Below are 21,238 nucleotides of genomic sequence, written 5' to 3'. Positions count from 1 at the left end.
TGCGATATGTGTTTAGAGGTGTTTGGTCGCTAGCGGTCGACACTGCGTCACGCACTACTCCGTTTGGGTCGTGACAATTATATTCAAAGTGTACCAATTAAACACCTAGTGATTAACAAGTTAAACAGAAACAGTGCGTGCAATTCACACGCTGTGACATGGAAAATGTAACGAATAAAAACAAACACGTGGCTTGGTAATCAAAATTAACCAAAAAGTGGGTTTTTAGCACCAACCCAAAAAAAAAAAAAAAAAAAAAAAAAAAAAAAAAAAAAATCTTATGGTCTTCTTCCCCAAACCGAAGCCATTCCCTTCAATCATCCTCCCCCACTAGATGCTTTCTGCACCATCGCCATCTTCCCCCTACTTCTTACATCAAACACCCACTTCCCTCATTTTTTTTCTTTCCCGAAACAAATACAGATTTTTCTTCCGCTCGCCATCTTCTTCCTCCCCAAACGACATTGTCATATTGCTAAGCCAAACACAAGTACAGTTGGAGATGGGTTCAGCAACAGATCATTAACATAATCATATATAAGGAAAATTTTGCTGGCAATTAATTTGTGTTTTAGAATAGTTAGAGAATTTTTTTCACATTAGAAATGTTTCAAAAGGTAAAACAATCATGAGACCAGTAAAAGCATATCGTGCTAACCGATTTAGATCTCTCAACATAACTATCTCCAAAAATTTCAGAAAATCATCAAACTTTTAACCAGTCATATTTATAGATTGATGGGTTATTTGAAGGTGACGGGTTCTTGCCCCCAGAAACTAGAATTTTTAACAAAGGAAAAAGTACAATATTACTTTTTATCAATTCACGCCCCTAAAGGGAGTTGCAGAACAATTTTTTTTGCCACGTCAGCATATTGTGTGTTTAATTGGTACACTTTGAATATAATTAAAGTGTCTAACAGGAACAAGCCTTAGTTGAGGTGCCAAAATGAAATTTTATGACAACTTTAAGGGGCTACTTATGCATTAGGCCAACTTTTTGTCTCAAGAAGTCTTCCGCAGGCCTCAGCTAGAGTCAGTTGGCAGAGGCCCAAAAAAAAATAGGAATGCCCGGGCAGCCAAAAATTAATTATATTCAGATATATATATATATATATATATATATATATATATATATATATATATTGTTTGCTATTATTCTGTGCAGAAGTCCCATAAAAGATTTCAAAACTCCGGTACAAATTAGTTGTAACAACCATACACATGTCCACTGATCTGCAAGCATAGGAGCAGTCGTTGCATCACCTTGTTTTCGTCGTATACATAGGATGCAACTAAAACGGGAGCCAAAAAATTGCAAGTGTCCTGGACATTTACGTTCTGAAAAATAACTATTCTACTAGACCATCTTTTTGGAATTTAAAATGAAAATTCAGCAGCGATTAAAAATATATCAGATGATAAGTACAGATATACGGATAAGAAGTTGTATCACAACCTCACAGAAAACAAAAATCAAACGAGAAATGTGAAATATTACAAGCTGAGGAAGAGGAAGACCATTGAAGATTTAACTAATGCAACCTTGTCAACTCTTCTACTCTCTTCATTAGTTCCTCAACTGGAACTGCCATTGCTTTAGAAATCTCTTCCATCCGGTTCCTGCTAAGATCTAGGAATGATTCAATCAAATCACCGTCAAGGAAGTTTTTAGCATCTACGGTTTTCTTCTCATTGTAAAACGACCTCCACTGCTCATGACTCAGTCCTCCCACACCCTTTATCACTTTCCGTAAGTTTGTCTGCAGCTTTTCCAAAAATAAATACTGATCATGAGGAAGCGAGGCAATGACCCCTATAACACCATTTACTGTGCCAAATATGACGGTGGGTATCTGGCCAACGTCTGAATCTGGCAGTCGCATGACAAGCGAACCGTGTCTAAACCTATTAACAAATTCACCAAGGTGGTATTCACCAACCACTTCAAGACGACTGCGCTCCTCATCTGTAGCACCTTCGCTATTTTTCCTGACCGTGAAAAGGTTAAAGTTGTTCTCAGCACCAAGATAAATGTCATCATCGAGAATCTCAACTGCTGACATCCAATTTGCATTATAGTCTCGGGCTCGCTCCTCTATAGCACCCTCCTCATGCTAAACATTAACGACAATGTGAATGTCAGCAATGACTTCTTACTGGAGTAAGATAAATTAGGCTAATCGCAAGAAGCTGGGAATTAAGAGTAAAGTTACAACTTTAAATTCTAAAGCATTAGAATAGTATATCTACTTCCAAAAGTTACCTTGAAAATCAGCAGAGAAATGGACTTCATCAAATCACCAACGACAATAAAATCCCCACGTGTTTGAACATAAAGAGCTAATATATGACCATGGTGTCCACATTCTGTCTGCAATTCTCGGCTGCCACCATCCTCACGTGAAGCCCACTTGTACAATTGAATCTTCTGATTGATTGCAGCAAGCAGTTTCCCATTGAAGGCATTTAGAGAGTAGACAGCTCCCTTTGTTTCCTTCTCTGCAATTAGTTGGAGCTTTCCATCTTCAACTATAAAAACTAAAATTCGGCCCTGCAATTTACTCATCATTAGATTACCTTAAATAACCATAAAAATGAACACCAGTGAATTAAACAGCTGCCGAAAAAAGTTAACGCCATTACATTGAAGGCCTATAGTTACAAGCTTATCAGTTTTGACTCGAAACAAACTTAGATCAACCAAAACAGCCTCAAGGTGTAACATTCAGCATTAATCACCACCGCTTTTGATGTATAATATATTATGCAATTTCTTTATATCTGTTCAATGCACTCCTCCCTCCGTCCGATAGTTGTTGTCACATTTCAGTTAAGCAAGGAATATAAGAAATGAATTGAAAATGCAAAACAGTTGAAAGAAAACATCACCAAAGACCCAATTTACCATATGACATATGTAGACACATCACCAGTCAAACAAAACAAGAGAGAGAGAGGGAGAAAACAAAGTGAAGACGGTGATGGAAAGATGTCAAGTTACATCTATAGATGAGATATCAGATGAATTCCGATGAAAACAATATGGCTCGAGACCCAAAACTACTGAAATCAATAGTTCATTACAAATAACAGGATCTAAGCAAACTTTATGGTTAGAGAAACTTCTATCAATTAAACTTACCTTGGTAGGTTCATTTTCCTCTGGCATCACATATGCAGTCCCAACGCAATAATACACATTACTATCATCAGAAAAGGAGCAGCTAAGTATGGAACAACCATATTCAAATTGGTCAAGGGGGTACGTTGATATGAACTCAAATGTCTGGTCATCTAACAGGCGGACAAAATGCATTTCAGGATCATCTGAATTTGACTGAGTATACTTTACGCTGCATAGAGCAAATGTCCGGGTCTGCTCTTGATGGCTGATGCGCCGTGCATGCTCCCCAAGGGGTATTGAACGGATGTGAAGCTTTTGAATTTCATCAATAGTGCCAATTGTTAACTCACCTTCTTTCGCGATTGCAAGACTGTTGACAAAAGATAGACAGCTATTAAAGCTCTTAGGCATAGAAAATCTAGGACATGGAAGATATAGCAAAAATCAACCCTAACGTTAGCTTGCCAACAATGTATGGAAGACATTTTAATTCTTTAACATATGTCGACACCAATAGGTGCCTGAGAGCTGAGCTAGCAATTCATGCTCAAAATGTAATTGAAAAACTAAATCAACAGATGGATGAAAATTTCCAACAGACTACCGCATTCAAGTTGTAGTCAACAGACACAAGGCCTGTTCGGTATGAAGGAAAATGATTTCTTGGGAAATGCTTTTGCAGGAAAATAAGTGGGTTTCTTACTTATTTTCTTGTGTTACTACATAAGCCAAAAATATATCCTAAAAGCATTTGTATATGATCTTGGACAAGGGCTACAGGGGTTAGGGTGAAGATGAGGTGTGTTGGAGGGTGGGGAGGACACAATCAATGTGGAACTTGTTTTCCCTACTTCCATTAGGGAAGTCATTGGCCGCATTTTTAAGGAGCTTATTTTCCTGGAGAAAATGTTCTCCAAAGATTTGAAAGACCAACCGAACATGAGAAAATTGAAAAACATTTTCTGGAAAATATTTTCCTCCATACCAAACACACCTGCAATGTTACCAGTAAAACTAAGAAAAGGAAGGAACATTACCTGTCTGGAAAAGCTGCAACATTGAATGGGCACATATGACTAACTTCTTTTAGATTTACATTGCTATAAAGCAGCTTCTTGTTACTGCTGTAAATTACTGTGGGCCTATCGGAGGCAGCAAAGACGTGTGTGGCATTTTTAGATGAGAATGTACGAAGTGTTATGGGCTGGGTCCCAAGAGAGACTTTTTTCCTATCTGTCAGCTCACCAGTACTCATGCTCAGCACAAAATTCAAGAGATGGCCATCTCCCAAAGCACATAGTAAATAAGATATCTGAAAGGGAGAGAGTTTTAGACCCAAAAAAAGGGGAAAGAAAGAGAGGCAGAAGAACATATTACAGGCGGGCAGCACAAAAGTTTTCATGGCTATTATTTGTTATATTCAAAACCCTAATCAAGTGTCAGTCACTTAAATCTGCTGTTGTATACTACTTCCTCTCGCTCTCGTCATACGACTACACTAGTCAGTTTGATGGAAGATGAACTGTACCCAAACTGGGAAAGTAACATAATCTAGGTTTAATGGCTTCCATGGAATTCTACTGGTCAGTTCAATGAGCTTCCCTTGTAGATTACAACAGCTTCAGGTCTTTTTTTTGATGACACAACAGCTTCAGGTCTTCATTTTTATTGTTTCTTGATAACCATAGAACAATCACAAATGGTTCAGGCCCTGATGTACTGTCAGAACAAGTTTTTTTAACAGTCACGGGTCTATTCACCATCTTTTCTACACAATGCAGATACTGTTCTTGGAAATCAAGTACCACTGGAAGAAAGGGAAAACATGAGGTACACACTTCATTTATTTCATTTCTTTATTTTAAGGACCACAAGGTAACATGAGGCTACTCGTGTTCTTTTACTTTGCTTTTCTAAGTTGTATTCTCCTATGACAGGCATAAAATTATATAATAGAATGCGACAAGAGAGACAATAGGAGAGCCTTTGAGTAGTAAAAAACGATTTTGTACATTGGAGGAATAGCCTCTTATCCTTATTTCTTTTTGGTGCACCCACGAGGTTCCTATATGTATAGAAGATTGGATGTTGTTTGTAATAAAAACCGTATCTTTTTGTGAGATTTCTACTTTTTGGTATATACTTCTGGTACACAGGTTCTTCATTACCTTCATTAATAAAATCTTATTACTTTTATCAAAAAATTTAAGAAATGCGATAAGAGAGCCTGTTGAACTTTTTTTTTTTGAGGTAAAGAGAGCCTGTTGAACTTGAAACTTTCTGGCAGTAGTTTAAACCTAAAGACTACAATATATCCAGCTAAGTATCTTCGTGACAGGAAAAAGACACAAACCTGAGCTCATCACTCGGTCTCTTTTATTTTTTCCTGGGAGGGGATGCAGAAGGGGGAGGGGGGGGGGGGGGGGGATGGATTGTACTTTTGTTAGCTCTCGGTTAGCCCCATAAATGACACTTTCACCTCAATCAACCACATCCACTGGATTCCGTAGGAAAAAGATACATCAGGAAGTTCTTTTTCTGCCTCAAAAATATGTAATCGCATCAAAGGTGAAGAGAATTTATTTTGTACTATCGTGTCTTTTTATCTTATATTAGCATACATACACAGCAATGTTAGAGAAAGGTGTCCAGCTAAGAGGGAAGGAGAAAAACAAGAATACATTAGGAACAGAGGCTGGTTGGCCCGTTGAAAACATACAATCTAGTGCAACTTCTTCCCTCTTTTAAACTCTTCCTTTCCTTTCTTAACTTACCTACTTTTTACTTGTCAAATAAGAATCGCAAAATTCTCGTAATAAAGGACAGATAGAAATGTAAATGACTTGTTGCCCTTGACTGGAAGGTTGATTGAGAAAAAGTAGGTGGAAGAATATCCGAGTTAATAAGGCTATTCTAGTAACAATGTCAGAAGCTGTTTTGGCAATCTTAGAAAAGGACTGGGAAACAGTACAAATATTCTAAAGGAATTATGATATAATTTTAAGAAAGTAGTTGAGTTAAGCTTGAGGGGCTAACTGAAATAGAAGAATACTTAAGGAGGCTAATTGAAGCACTCATGATTGCTTCAGGCTTATCCAGTTATCCTTTTTACCTCAGCCCTAGCATGAACTTTTTTTAAAATAAGGTGACCCTAGTGTGATTCTAGAGCACAATTAACAAACGTGCCAACAATCACTCATATCTGGCTATAACCTTCGAAACTATCATAACTAGCCATTAGTTTCCTTTCTAAAGATAACCTGCTAAGAAATACTATAAACAGAGCTTTATCAAAAAAAAAAAAAAAAAAAAAAAAAAAAAAGAACAAAGAACCCCACCCCACCCCACCCCACCCCCCACAAAACAAAAAAACAAACCTTTTAGCCCAGTTGTTTCCCTGGTTTCTGCACAGGGCAGTCCCAAATATGAAAGGTAATACCCCTGCTTGTCATTCCCCAAAAGAAAACGGATAGCTGAGGCATACAACACCACTATAAAGATAGAGAACATACCCCTTCGAAGGAACACATAAGAACAGAACGAGGAATTATCTCCCCTCCTAGTTGCTCCTTTGTAATGAGATTCAAGTCTGGAAGGGAATATATCCTGACACTTATGTCTGTCCACATTCCAACTGCTGCAATGGGACTGTAGTTTGGATTTTCACCAATTGGATTTATGTCCAGGCACGAGATGTCATAATCCAACTTGGCATATTTTACTTCATTCAACACCCCGTCACCAATTTCTAGGTATACCAGATGGCCACCCCCAGTAGCCAACAGTACCTGTAAAAGTAAAAATAGAAGCAATGAGCTAATCTGCAGAAGAGTGGAGTGACAAAGGCTTGCAACTACCAAAGGTAAAACATGACAAGAAAAGGAAAAGAAACTATAAATTCAACAAATATCGTAAGGTATCTGTGGTTGCCACAATTAAGAAGCCCTGGTGAATCGTGAATTGGTTCTAAATTGCGAAATCTAAAATATCATCCCTTTATTTTACATTTATTATCTGCTCCCTCCGTTTCAATTTGTTTGTCTTAGTATGAATCAGCACGAAGTTTAAGAAAATAAAGAAGCCTTTTAAATCTTGTGTTTTAAATTAAAGGTGTGTGTATTGTACAAAAATGCCCTTTAGATCTTGTGATCTTAAATATGACATGTAGGATATTTGGTGTAAGAAGTTACTAAACACAGAAAGTTGCATTCCTTTTTAAACAGACTAAAGAGGAAAGTAAGACAAACAAATTGAAACCAAAGGGAGTATATGTGTTTCTAAATTTAACTAAAGCAAAAAAAAAAAATCCAATAATTTTATGAAGTGATTTCAATATTTAAGTCCTTCAAATTCTTCATAACTTCACAAAGTAGTACTCATTTACTCAAGGTTTCATAAATGATTTTACTGAGAGATCTAAAGCAGCCTCTCTCTCGCAAATTATGTTTTATATTGTGAAGCAAATCATAGCTCTGTCTTGTTACACAAACTGAAGTGAAGTGGTCTATGCATTAGCTAAGATTATGCAGGTCCTTATAAATATTGAATTTTTAAATCTGGAAACTGTGTCACCCATTTTGCCTCATGCAATAACTCTTATGGATAGAAAAAATACATAGTCCCTCCGTTTCAATTGGTTTGTCTCGCTTTCTTTTTTAGTCCGTTTCAAAACGAACGCCTCTTTCCTTTTTTGGCAAATCTTATATTCTAACCTTCCACATGGCATGTTTAAGACCACAAGATCAAAGGGCATTTTGGTACATTCTACCTATCTTTGATTTAAGACCACAAGATTCAAAAGTCTTCTTTACTTTCTTAAACTCCGTGTCAAGTCAAAACAAGACAAACAAATTGAAACGGAGGGAGTACAAAAGAACATATAAGTTCCTTCTATAGTAAAGGAAATTAGCGAGAAAACAAAATCAGCAGTCCCCTTTGCTTGACCAAGTTCTACATAAAAAGACCACACAATAAGTTTGCTCATGTAATTAGACTGTTAATACTTTGCATTTGTATGCTCCGTTTATTATGTGGAACTCCATATGGACGCTTATCTTATAATCTATGATATTGATGGAAAGATGATACCACCTTGCATTTCTTGGGCAGTTTGGAAGGACAAAAATAGCAGATGTTTTGAAGACCGAAACTCCGCTGTTTTTTTGCTAAATCTGATATAGAAGGGTAGTCACAAATATGAAGGAGAAAAAGAAGTCAAGGAAAAAAATCTGTAAGATTAACTAAAAAAGACAATAACTAGTAACTTACGAGCTCCGAAATAAGTTCTGCACTTTGTACAGGTAAATTGTATGAGCACAACAAAAGAATCAGTGTCTAAAATAATCGAAGTATAGCTCCCCTTCTCTAATTTAAAGTAATGGTTATTGTAACAAAAACTAATCACGAAAATCAGTATATCTGCGGAAAATATACTTCCGTTCAGTAGGTATACAAAAAGCTCACTGTTTAAAGCAAGAACCTAGTACCAACAAAGAAAATGAGACTTATGTGCCAAGATACAAGATCTGGAAACTACATAACTGAAAAAAATGCATAGTTGTGCACTGGAATCTATATCCAATCGCCACAAGCGTTTAACAACTAACAACCAACAGCATCTGTCATTTTCATAGTTAGTTTTTCTATCTTTTTTTGGAGGCAGAAAAACTTCACAACATCATACCCAGTGTGATCCCACAAGTGTACGCAGACCTTACCCCTACCTTTGCAGGGTAGAGGGACTGTTTCCGATATACCCTCGGCTAAAGACAGAAAAACTTCACAACCATGATATATAAAGCTACTCTAACATTTTTTCTAAATTAATCATCAACAGGTTGCTGCCCATCTCAAGCTATTGTAAAGTCCTGAATGAATCAAGAGTTAAACCTGAGTAGCATTAGCAGTTGCAACATTCACTGAGTAGCCGGCTGGAGCAAACCATTCGTTTTTCAGATCTCTAGAGGTAGAACTGATCAATCTAACAGAATTTGAAGTAACCTGCAAGGCAATTTATGCGCAATATAGATATTATTAAAATAGATTTCAGCCAGAAATATAAAGGAGCTTGCTGCAGATGGTTAAAGACAATATTATAACCTAAGCAATCAGTGTACGATCATTACTCACTAGTCTACCAAAGTAATACACACACAGAGAGAGAGAGAGAGAGAGAGAGATAATGTCAGATTCTGGATTCTCAATTTTTTTATTAAATGTAAGAAGCCGAATAGGGACATAATAGCAGTAACAAGGCAGTAACAGTGATTGACAATCTCAAATATGACCGCGCAAAACCAATTATATTTGTTCCAGCAAAGACTCTCTGTCTCTCTCTCATCCAACAAAAGAACATAATAGCAAAATAAGATGCCTTACAACTTAATAAAGATGTAAAAGATGATACATATAAAGATGTATGATACATATATGAACTTCGACAAAATTTAGCCACACAAGCTGGCAACTAATCTAACAAAAGTGCAACCAGTGGTAGGATAAGTCATGCTGCCCACTGTCAGGGTGAAAGAGCCGACCTTCTTATTTATTTAAGTTCCTTCCTTCCAATTCTGTCATACCAAGTCGATTAAGCTCTTAAAACAGCTTGCCAATCCTTCCCATTTGGCAGAATCTTTCATCAGTAATAGCGAATAGCTGATTATTCCATATTGTCCTCATCCAGCCAGTGGGAGAAAGTCAAGGAGATTGATAGAATAAAAAAATCTAGGTCTAGTTATGCCTCAAATTCTATTCTCTAAAAATTACATTGTTCAGAATGGCATACACTTAACACACAAATTTCTAGCTGATAGACTGACAGATAAAAATACTTCTTACACTCAGAAAATGGTCTAACCAAAACAGGGCATACCTGTACAAGCTGGTTGCATACAGCATCATGACAAAACAAGGTCTGGACTTGAGAATCGAAGCCTTCTATCTCAGTTTCTTCCAGCTCATCCTCAAGGTTCATAGCCAAAATGCGTGTCTCACTAATAAAGCTAACAACCAAGAATGTGTCATACAGATCATCAGTAGCTGATCTAAGAGACCACATTCCTTTGATCCCTTGTAGTTCCACAGACGCCTACAAGAGCATGGCATACAGATAAAGTTATTGTAGCAATATGAATACGTAATAAGAATTCACTCAAAAATAATATAGATGACAAGACCTGTTCATTTATGCCAATTCCATTTCGAACAATACGAAGCGATCCATCCTTATAGGCTCCAGAGCAAGTCACAACTTGACCTTGACCTTGCCTCTCCAGGTCAACAACACAGAAGTCCACAATTGGTCCCAAATTGACATATCTCTCTAGAACATCCACATAAGAACCTTTGGTGTCGGGCTGGAGATTGAGCTTTACAAGCTGAACGTGAATTGAAAATATTAGCAAAACTATGAAACATGAAACATGTAATATGAAGCACCAAAGGGAATAGGCAACCGAAATTTTAAAACCTCAAAGTCCAATGAATCAAAGCATGCTATAGGAGTGTTTTTTTTTTTTTTTTTTTAGATGGTAACAAAGGCTGCTATAGGAGAATTACGATAAGGGAGGTCTAAAAACCAGTTTATTGCACCAAGATGCACTCACCAAGATGGACTCATAATAATTTAATTAAAAATTGGAATGAAAATAATACAGCGGCAGACAAAATTCCTATTAGTCAGATCAAGTTATAAATAATCTTCTCATCAACAAATATCTATTAAAACTATTCTGACCTCTTAGCAAAAATCTCTCCAACTTTATGGTGTTACGTAAACATGAAAGCACAGCAAGTGGACCAAAGATAATAAAGAAATACACAGAACCACTTGGTTCAGTAAATAAGGTAATACTACAACTTTCACATCACAATGTATTTGAGCCAGTTAATTGTGAGCAAAATGCTTCATAAAAATCAAGAGTAATATGAAACCCATAAGAAAGTTAATTTTTTAATACCCCTCCATCTAATGAGAGGAATTTAACATTCCTATTATAGTTTTATTTTCGAGATCAAACATTCCGAGTACAGAAAAATCAGATATATTTCTATCAGCATATTCTACATGCCAATTGGTAATCAAGGATGTCATATTTAACCTCAGATTAGTTGTAAATCATTATACATGCAAACTTAGCGAAAAATAAAGCACCAATGGAAGGAAATTATTTCAAAAGATCTACGATCTTTAAATCTCATAGATTCCGTGAAAAGACGGGCACAATGGAAGAAAAATGTCAATATACGTGATATCGACTAGTCGGGACTAAGGCTTATTGTCGGTACAGTCACGTTTGTCCAATCTTTGTTAGGAGCAGTTTTAATCATGTCGGGGGAGTTCCATGCTAGTAGAAATTTAGAGAGCTGCTAGGGTTAAAAGCATCTAATCATTTAATGTTGGCAAGCGATGCGCATAAATTGAACAAAATGGACAGTGATGACTTAGGTAAGCGACCCCATCTAGCTTAGGATTTAGGGTTAGTAGTAGTTGTGTGATACCTATCTCACTGAGAATCACAATTATAATGCAATTCAGAGAATACATTTATAGCAAAAGGTACATATTCCTTTTCAAACCACAAGATGCAACAAGCAATGGCACTTGGGTATAAATTAGCTTAAAATTTTAAACCAACAGTTTAAAGTACCTGTGAATCTCCGTAGCTTGACCCAATGAAGACAAAAGCATTGTCTAGGTATGATATGGTTGATGCAATTGAAGTTTCTCCCAGTAGCTCAATTTTGAGTCCGCTAACTCTGGAAAAAACAGATTAATAATCCACATTAAACATCTTAATTCCAGCAACTAGGCAAAGGTACAAGAGAGCATTTCATTCCCAGCAACTCAGCAAAGGTGGAAATAACATAGTCCAGAAAATACTGACATACTTCTCCTTTTCATGAGTGATTACAAGTAGGTGAAGAAGTCCATTATGATCCCCAAGCAAATATCGAGAACCATCAGCATCAACCCGCCCATATGCTCTTGTGATAGACTTGAAAGAACAAAAAAGCATTTGTAAGATAATATCTCATTCATGTGTTTAATTAACAGCATATTCAATAACATTAATTAAAGCTTTTTAAAGGCTTATTCAAGTCGAAGAGGCTGGTGGGGTGGGTGGGTGGTTGTACAAGAACACTAAGAACTTTAGTAAGTTGTACATGTGCTTACAGGTCTAATTGGGATAGCCTTAAAAGCTGAAGCGCTGCAATAAACGATGGTTTCTTCTCCAATAATCAGTACACCACACAGTGGCGGAGGTACTGGTATTAGCAAAGAAGCTCCATTATCGAGATTATTCTGAGCCCATGGCCCTTCAATAAAATCTTTATCCTTCAAGGACACCTCATATGTTTTGACATGTCGGGCATCCTTGTTATCCTGCCAATCAAATATAAAAGGTCCAGAACTAGCATCAGAATGAAGTAATTTAAACACAAAAAGAAGACACCATGGCAGTTGGTGCAAATGAATCCCTCTGGTCTGATCAGACACCCTCCCCCTCCATATATTTTTTAAAAAAAGAAGTGCACAACGTCATTCTATAACCAAGTGCTAACAACAGATACAAGTATGTAAGGCGCCAATCAAATTCCCTATAACGAAATGAACAATTTTTTTAACCATAATTAGAAAAAATAAAAATGTTTAATTACACATTACGGCTACATCAATTTAAAATAACAGACCTGATATAGAACAACAATCGTAGGCTTTGGGCAACCATACAAGAATTTAATATCCAAAACTTGAAGCTCCTCAAGCCTGAAAAAAACCACAAAATAATGAACTATCAGTCAAAGAAGAATAGCTCCCATGAATAACAACATGAGATCCCTGGTGAAACAGATTCAGACATATCCCTCCTACATAAAGTGTAGGATACACTTGTTAGGAGCATAATTCAGATAAACAATCACTACCAAGAGACATGTAGGTAGGTTGAAACACAAATGAGGTCACATCATGTGTAATACAGCCCTGCCCAAGACCAAGACCAAACCATAGGAAATGATACAATCTAGAAAGAATTTCACTTTCTTAGTGTTAAAGAAAGAGAACACGAAGTGCAGCAATAAATATCCAAAAAAAAAAAATAGTTCACTAATCCTTGTAAGTTTTCATCTACATCATCAAGTTAATAAGGTTACTGAAAAAAAAATGAAAACAAATGAATTTTGGAATGCCAGCACATGCTGGAAGGAAGATCGCTATGAATTGATCTGTTAAAAGACAATGAACAATTTGATCTCTAGAAGTTGACTTGCTGAGGTCATGACCTGGAATATTTTTTGATACCTATGATTTTCAGGCAAACTCTCACTCACCTTGACTATTCCACCCGATACCTACTACTTCCCACCAAGGCAGGTACCAGCCTACAACAGGATAACTTTGCCGAACAAGGCTAAAGCAAAATAGAAAAAATCATCTTTTTATATGACAGTGGTGTCTAGGCCAACTTGTGCACTCCTCGACTATTCCACCTAGTCTCAGCCACCTTCTACCAGCAAAGGTATCTAGTAACTCTACCCACCGACACTTACGCAGAGGCAAGAAATCACCCCTATTTATTTTTTCTCATCCTCTAGGATTTGAACATGAGACCTCATGGTTCTCTTCATTGACCACTAGGCCACATCCTTGGGTGCAGATATCACCTACGTTTTTGTCCTATCTAAAATTTAAACCCTCTTCTCCTATGATTTACACTAACTGACAGCTTGGACTGCGGTCCTTACTTGAAATGTGGCATATTAAGCATTGATCTCATGTTTTAAAAACAGATTTCACTATTGTTCTTTTTTCTTTTTTTGCTCTTAGAAATACATCATCCATGCACCCTCATATCAATCACACGTCCATTACAACTTAATGATAGAAAGGAGCATTTAGCAATTAGGCACGTAGATACTTAAGTAGGTGAAATGGTCCAGGTCAAGAAAGTAAACTGGCTCACTGGCTAGAGAATATTTAGCAACAAACAGAGGGCGTTACTTAATTCTAAGAGAAAATTGCAGATAAGTTAATTTTCACAATCTTGTAAAGATAGATCCAAGGTTACCTGATGTTAAAAGCTTCCTTCAGTTGGCCTTTGTTATCAAATGGAATAACCTGGTGAAATGAAGTCCATGTGAATCTTTGCAAACATAAAAATGCCACCACGAAGGCTAATTCAGTAAACATTACACCTATGAAACGAAGACCAAGAAGCCAATTTTTTGAGCGTTGTAAGATGGTACCTTAAACAGTCCATCATAAAGATGCAGCCCAATCAATCTGCAGTCTGGATCAATTATACCAATCTACCAAAAGAGGAAAAACGGGTAAGCAGCAAACATAAAATAGGGTATTGAACACAATACAGAATATCATTGACCAAATGAGAAATCAAAAAGAACATAGTATCAGTTTATTCCTCTAAATTACAATAAAATCTAAATCTCGAAAAATAATACCTGACCATTATCCGTGGGACGGCCTATTCGATCTGAGACATCTCCCATTGCTCTACATATGAGAACACCAAAAGAGGGGAAGTTTTGAGTTTGAAAAACAAAATTTGTCCGCCGACTACAAAAGATATGGAGCGCAGCAAATGATAGAGGCAAACATTCCGCTAGGAGTAATGAAAAGAAAATAAAATAAAAGAAAACCTTCAGCAACTAGCAAAAACATAAGACACATAAAGGCTAGACCAACTCCTATTTGATTTGCTAGAAGGTTTTGTGAATAAACAATGACAATTTCTTGGCTAACTTTTGAGGGAGTTTTTGCAGAGACCAAACTAACTGTCAAGGCTTCTATAAAATAGCTATAAAGATGAAGTACACTGCCCCAGGATTCATGCATGTACAGTACAACTACGCCTCAGTCCCAAACAAGTTGGGACTAATCTTTTTTTTTTTTCTTTGATAAGTAGGAGGATATTGTTCTATATAACATGCTTTAAACCTGAAACCAGAAATCTAACTGCAATGGATTGTCTTTTTTATTTTTATGAGAAAAGAAACTTTTACATAAAAATTAGGCATTGTAACCCACCAGGAAGAAATGCAGTTTTGCAGACTGACCTTGTGATAACTTCAGATGCCTCAGCATCCCATTGAAGGACACAGAATTTATATCGCTCCGTTGCGATGAAGAGGAGATCTTGTGTTTCACCCTGCCAGGATACCCAGGGAACACGAAAAACTGACATATGGCTAAAAGAAAATATTTTCTTGTGTCCAGTATATTTTGAAGTATAAAAATGAGCTACAGAATGAAAAGATGTCAACTCACATGGGGACGGAAAAGCTCGAGTGTCGCGATCCTCCCATATATTGGCACATCTAACATTGGCTGCAGACAAATGCACTAAACTGCACTCATACTTTGTAATATTCTAGAACCGCAAAACACTTATTATCTTAATCAAGATTGGGACAATGAAGAATAAGAGTTACTAATTGTTACATTTAACAGAAGAAAGAAAAGAAATATAACAGGGACAACAAAATACCGGTGATTTAAAAGAGCGTTAAAAGAGCAAGGGAAGAACAAAAAGAAATTATAAAATAAAAGGCTAAGGACTTCAGGCTATTGGAAATAAGGAACATTAGTAAATAAATAATAAATTACCTAAATACCGAGTTTTCTACTATGACAGAATTAAAACTAATATAAAATCTAGAACATGGTATCATGTAGTTGCACTAATTGATGTGATTCTTTGAGTTAACAAGAAATCAACCGACCAACATCAAAATCTTGATGCGGAAACAATGATAGATGGCCTGATTACAAGAAATGAACATATCTCGAGTTGTAGAACTAAGAATCAAGTGATCCAAAAAAATGAAAGATGAGATTCTGCATTACAAAATTTACTTATTCAAAACAAGCAAGTACCAACCTAAAACAACTTAAAACGTGGTCCGAATCTGAACGTCAAAATGGGCAAACTTGCAAATGGGTGGGTGTTCTTCAGAAGATTATCAAGTACTAAGTTTCAAAATCATCATTTGTGATCAATTAACACGATGAAGAAGCACCACACAAAATTGAGAATAAGATAAAAACTGTCACCACCTTACTTGGAACAAAGGCTAGGATAAAAAAGAAGAAACGGAGCAAAATTGCAAATAGTTGTTGTAGCAAAATACATGAATTTTGAATACACATGGCATGAGAATCATATATATAGGCCTTCGGTCTCTTATTTGAGATCACATTCCGATGCTAAAATGAAAGTAAAATCTATGTTCTACACAAAATTAAATTAGGAACCTACCAAGAAAAGGAAATAAGAAGTCCCTTCTCGGAAAGAAATGAGAAACCAACTTAGAGAAGGAAACAAGAAAAAAGTTATATATTTGGAAGAAACAAGAAACATGTCCTATTCTCGAAAAGAATCTACAAACTTGGGCTTCTTGGTCCAATGATGTGATGTTTTGATCATAGACTTATTTCGTGAGTTTTTAAACTCTTTTTTCCTCAATCTTAATGTCAAACTGTTTCATAGTCTTGTACCTTGTGTACTTAAGCAAGTGTCATACTTTCTAACTTCATATGAGACACACCACGTGAAGGCGTCACCGAGGGTATGTTCTCCACAACACCTACACTTCCCTATACTGAGCATGTTTCCATCTCACTTTAAATATGACGTTGCACAAAATTCTTTAATAATAGTTCTCCCTGCTCCGCATCAATAAGGCAACATGATGGTGTCACTGCTCCTTCCTCTTGGATACCTTATTATGCAATTACTAGTCTACAAAAAGCCCGCAACTCATTGTTGAATCCCCTTAGCCATTTTTAGTAAGAGTGTTTTGTTGAAGACCCTGGAATCCTTCACACCGAGGCCTTCATACTTCATTGCGGATGTGACCAATTTCCAATTTTCTAGGTGAAACTATTTTATCTCATCCTTAGTATCACACAAAAGTTGTGTTTAAAACCAATTTTTGGAGACAGCTGGTGCATCCATTGACATGTGAGACATCGAAATTAGAAACATGCTCTTGATTAATACCTCCTTGCTTCCTTTGGACAAATATCTTTATTGTCATCACAACCTTTTCTCCGCTTCTTCAACACAGATTTAATACTGAGCAATCTTTACATGACACTCCTAGCAGCAACCTAGGTAAGTCATAAGAGACGTCCCCACCTTATAATCGACCCTTGTGCTAGAAAACCATATCAAACAAATAATTGTCATAAAGGATATGTACAAAGAAGTCTCAAGTATCACAACCACAAAAGAGATACACAGAGTTACCTATAACCGCAGGGCTACACTGGAAATTTGTCTTGAGAGTACATTAATACCCTATGAATGTTCTAACCAAATATTTACAAAAAGAGACTCCAAGGTCAATCGTATGATGTGGTATTAATTGAGAACACTGCTGATATCATCAATCAAAACTTGGAATTATGGAGACGCACCCAAGATAGAAGCAGACACGGAAAGTTTAGCCTCAACAAGATGGACGGTTGTGTGATGACGCTGGACATTGTAGTACCGAAATGCGGATATTTGAATATTTAAGTTCAATCTTTGAAGAGAATTGTATGATAAATGAAGATATAATAATATAGAACTAAATAGGATGACAATGGAGGAGTGCGGAGTATTAAGCAATAAAAGATACCTAACATAGAGAAAGACAAGTTTTATAAAATAGTTCAAGGACAAGTAATATCATATAGGTGTGTGGTCACACAAAATTTGTCGGGATAAAAACAATCACTTCTGCAAGAGGATGAAACAACACAAAAGAGTCGCGTAAGATACTTTAGCCATTCCTATAATGTACCTTATCATGCAATTTCTAGAATTATTCTTTTTTTTTTTTTTTTTTTTTTTTTTTTTTTTGGCAAAGTGCAAGTTCTAGAATTATTCTCAACTCAAAAGGCACACGTATTTACCATGTCGATTTTTACTAGAATAGATATTAAATGGAGAGGGACATCCAATCATGCAACTTGAAGGCATATAATTTGGGTTTAAGCATTCAATTAGGCTAATCGCAATTCACCTTTTCAAATTTAGATTATCCAAAAGCACTTAAAGGTATGGCCTAGTGGTCATTGACGTGAGTTGAAAACAACGAGGTATCAGGTTCAAACGCAGGTAAAAACATTAGGTGATTTCTTCCCATCAGTCAAGCCTTGCTGGACAGAGTTATCCATATACTGGTGGAGGTAGCAAGTATCCCATGGTAGTCGAGGTTCGCGCAAGCTAGCTCGAACACCACGGTTATTAAAAAAAAAAAATGATCCAAAGTTTATTTATTCCCCGATTAAAATAGGGAATAGCTGATTTCTTTTACAGTTGTTAACAACTATTGATATCATTTTTCTATGAGAACTGCTGATCTCATTCATTCTACTTTCTTTTCCCAAACCAAAAGCGAATAGATTTAACGTCCCATTACAAGCTCGCTAAGCTTCTATTAAAAATAGATATCAGAATTGGACAAAATTGTGCGCAAAATATGCGTAATTGCTTCAAAAACTTAGAGACATGTCAGGCAAATAAAGAAGGAAAACTTGTTCACCTGTAAACCTTGGGGAGTGAGTAAATGAACCTCGATTCGAGTACATTTCCTAATAAAAATCAAAAGGTAAACATTTAGTAACCAATTTTCACAGGAAAAAATCAATAATTAAAGACAAGAATACTCTGCAGGAGTAATTATCAAAGCCGACAATAACTATGGATTGTAGAAATCAAAAATAAGGAATGCAAAATTACTGCTCCAGTTATGGGAAAAATCAGGAAAACCCCAATAATATTAGGTGTAGGAAACAAGTAAAGGAAATTAAAGTTGATTGGAGAGAGAGGGAAGGAAGGGCATACGCAATGATAAGATTGAGCTCTTGAGGAGCGGTGAAATTGCCAACACAGGAATGTGTAACGTTCGTTGGCTTGTGTGCCGTAACCACATAGTTCCATACACTCATCTTTACAAACCCTAACACTTGTTTTTTCTATATATTATTATACGAATATGAATGTATAGGACAGTCGTGAGTTGAATCACTAGAAACGAATGGGGAAAAGCCAGACACTGCGTTTATTTATATATATAATAATATAATAAATAAATATAATATATATATTGGCAGTGAATTATTATTAGTGAAAAGAGAAACATCTAGCGGCATCTTGACAGACTTCAAAGAAAGTCAGACAACGACGTCGTTGCTTTATAAATTAGGGTACACGCGGCAGGGACCATAAACCGTTTAAGAAACGAGGCATCGTAGCATGGGGAAATTTGGGCTTGGGGCTCCCGCCACAAACACACAAGTTTCTTCTTTCGGGTAAAAACAAAAAATACACATGTTGCACATAAACATATCCTAAAAAATCACTCACGCACTTAAACTTTACGGGTATTTATTTATCCTTTTATTCTTATTACTTTCTCAGTAAGCATATTGCACGTGTATGCCGAGTCACATCGGACACATAAAGATAAATAAAGTAAGCTAGCTGAATTATTATTTGAAGATATATATGAAGCTGCTATGTGTTTGTCATCATCAAAAAGGAGAAATTGTTGAGTAGCTGCTCGCTCAACATTGAAGTTATGATGATTTGACAAATAATGTACCAAGACAATCAACTGGAGAAATAAGGAGGAAAACATTTGAAGAACCAGACATCCAATCAGAGCTCCAAAGGACTTAGTGAAGCAGTCGCAACATTCAACAAGAACTGCTCAAAGGAACTGGTTCTTACGCAACTGGAGACTCAAGCTATTCCATGACTTAGAGGAGAAAGGATGTTGACTGATTCCTATTCACTGAAGAGAAGGTTTTTAATTATGGTAATATTCAACAACATACCATAATTTGAATAACATGGAAATTCGCATTCAAGTAGGATAAGGACGCCGACACACATAAAAGGAAAGAATTGAAGATCAAATTTTATAAGGTTTGACTTCGAGGACAACTAATGAAACCAAAACCTTCACAAGAACTCAAGGCGACAACCAACTACTATACATACACAGCACGAAGGAGCATTAATTAGAACTCGACCACAAATCCAACTTTACAACAAACATCCAACGAGAGACATGTGTGAGCGCAGTCAACACCCTTGTTCTCAGAAAGAGCCAACTGATCAACGAAGAACTCGAGATCTATCAAGCTTTATCCTTCTAGTTCTTAGTTGTTATAGTTAGGTTTTGATTGTGGTTCCACTTATGTGCGTCTACATGTATCGGTGATAAGTGTTCGTTGGTAAATTATTGTTTCTAAGGATATACATATATATATATATATATATATATTATATATATATATATATATATATATATGTATATAAGACGGACGGTTCAAGGAACAGGTCCTTTAGGTTTGACAAGGAAGTTGTAACCTGTTTACTGTTCATGAAGAATTTGATAAATACTATAGGAAGATAGGTCGTGGTGTTTTACTCCCTTGAGCAATGAGTTTTCCACGTGAAAATCTTGTGTGTTGATTTTATATTTCGTTGTAGAAACCTTCGTACACAAACTGCTTCAAGAATCCAATTCTTGAAGTGCATAGGAGTAGCTCAATCCTAACAGTTGATATGACTGCTTCGATGTATCCTTTGGAGATCTGTGTAGATATCTGGTTCTTCAAATCTTTCCTTATGTCTCCTTTGATTGTCATTGGGTACATTGTTTGTCAAATCGTCGAAGCTTCAAGGTAAGCTCATGTCACGCTCCAAAACCCACACTGGCGCAACATGCATCCAATGTTAAGGAATCACATCGGAAGCACCTTAAAAAGATAATAACTACAAATAATGCCCCGCACTTATTAATTAATCTACATATGCATACTTAAATCAAGACAATAATTAATAAGAATAAGCAAGTAATATATTACTAATCTGCAATATTCGTCATGCGTGGCAAAATGCCCACAAGCCAAGCAATGACTTGTACAATACTACTTGTTGACACCTAATTTGGCCCTCCAATAATTTTATTTAATTATTCGGAGTTCTTGAATCTCAAACAAAGTGAAATATGCATTTTACAAATCAAAAATGATTTTTACAAATTATTCTGATAACCTTTTTGCTATTTCATTTGACAAAATAG

The 21,238-nt window shown here is 36.3% G+C and overlaps 1 protein-coding gene across 2 annotated transcripts; it reads right to left on the bottom strand.

Annotated features, from left to right (window-relative positions):
- Positions 1-1,339: 1,339 nt before the first annotated feature.
- Positions 1,340-19,406, bottom strand: LOC132043028 (DNA damage-binding protein 1). Of its 2 annotated transcripts, none has more exons than XM_059433517.1 (19): positions 18,988-19,406; positions 18,686-18,734; positions 15,417-15,491; positions 15,206-15,297; positions 14,591-14,642; positions 14,375-14,437; positions 14,197-14,246; positions 12,821-12,896; positions 12,303-12,512; positions 12,017-12,123; positions 11,776-11,884; positions 10,303-10,503; positions 9,999-10,214; positions 9,017-9,127; positions 6,640-6,915; positions 4,165-4,439; positions 3,146-3,497; positions 2,267-2,554; positions 1,340-2,117 (listed from the first exon to the last, which is right to left on the bottom strand). In XM_059433517.1, exons 1-19 carry the CDS (start codon positions 19,089-19,091, stop codon positions 1,536-1,538), a joined length of 3,288 nt encoding a protein of 1,095 aa, XP_059289500.1. In that variant the 5' UTR covers positions 19,092-19,406; the 3' UTR covers positions 1,340-1,535. The 2 variants fall into 2 exon arrangements, with proteins under 2 accessions (XP_059289500.1, XP_059289501.1); XM_059433518.1 differs by having other exon boundaries at positions 15,417-15,476; positions 18,988-19,405.
- Positions 19,407-21,238: the final 1,832 nt, after the last annotated feature.

The sequence above is a fragment of the Lycium ferocissimum genome, unplaced genomic scaffold (genome assembly GCF_029784015.1).
Source record: "Lycium ferocissimum isolate CSIRO_LF1 unplaced genomic scaffold, AGI_CSIRO_Lferr_CH_V1 ctg2015, whole genome shotgun sequence".
Classification (NCBI taxonomy): Eukaryota; Viridiplantae; Streptophyta; class Magnoliopsida; order Solanales; family Solanaceae; genus Lycium; species Lycium ferocissimum.
The sequence above is the reverse complement of the archived record's forward strand: the minus strand, read 5'-3'. Positions and strand labels throughout refer to the sequence as shown.

Excerpts from the sequence above, each read along its gene's own strand:
- LOC132043028 (XM_059433517.1), bottom strand. The coding sequence starts at position 19,091 with ATGAGTGTATGGAACTATGTGGTTACGGCACACAAGCCAACGAACGTT. Across the intron at positions 6,916-9,016 it reads CAACTGCTAATGCTACTCAG|GTACTGTTGGCTACTGGGGG; the intron begins GTTTAACTCTTG and ends TTACTTTTACAG. Across the intron at positions 2,555-3,145 it reads AGGAAAATGAACCTACCAAG|GGCCGAATTTTAGTTTTTAT; the intron begins GTAAGTTTAATT and ends AGTAAATTGCAG.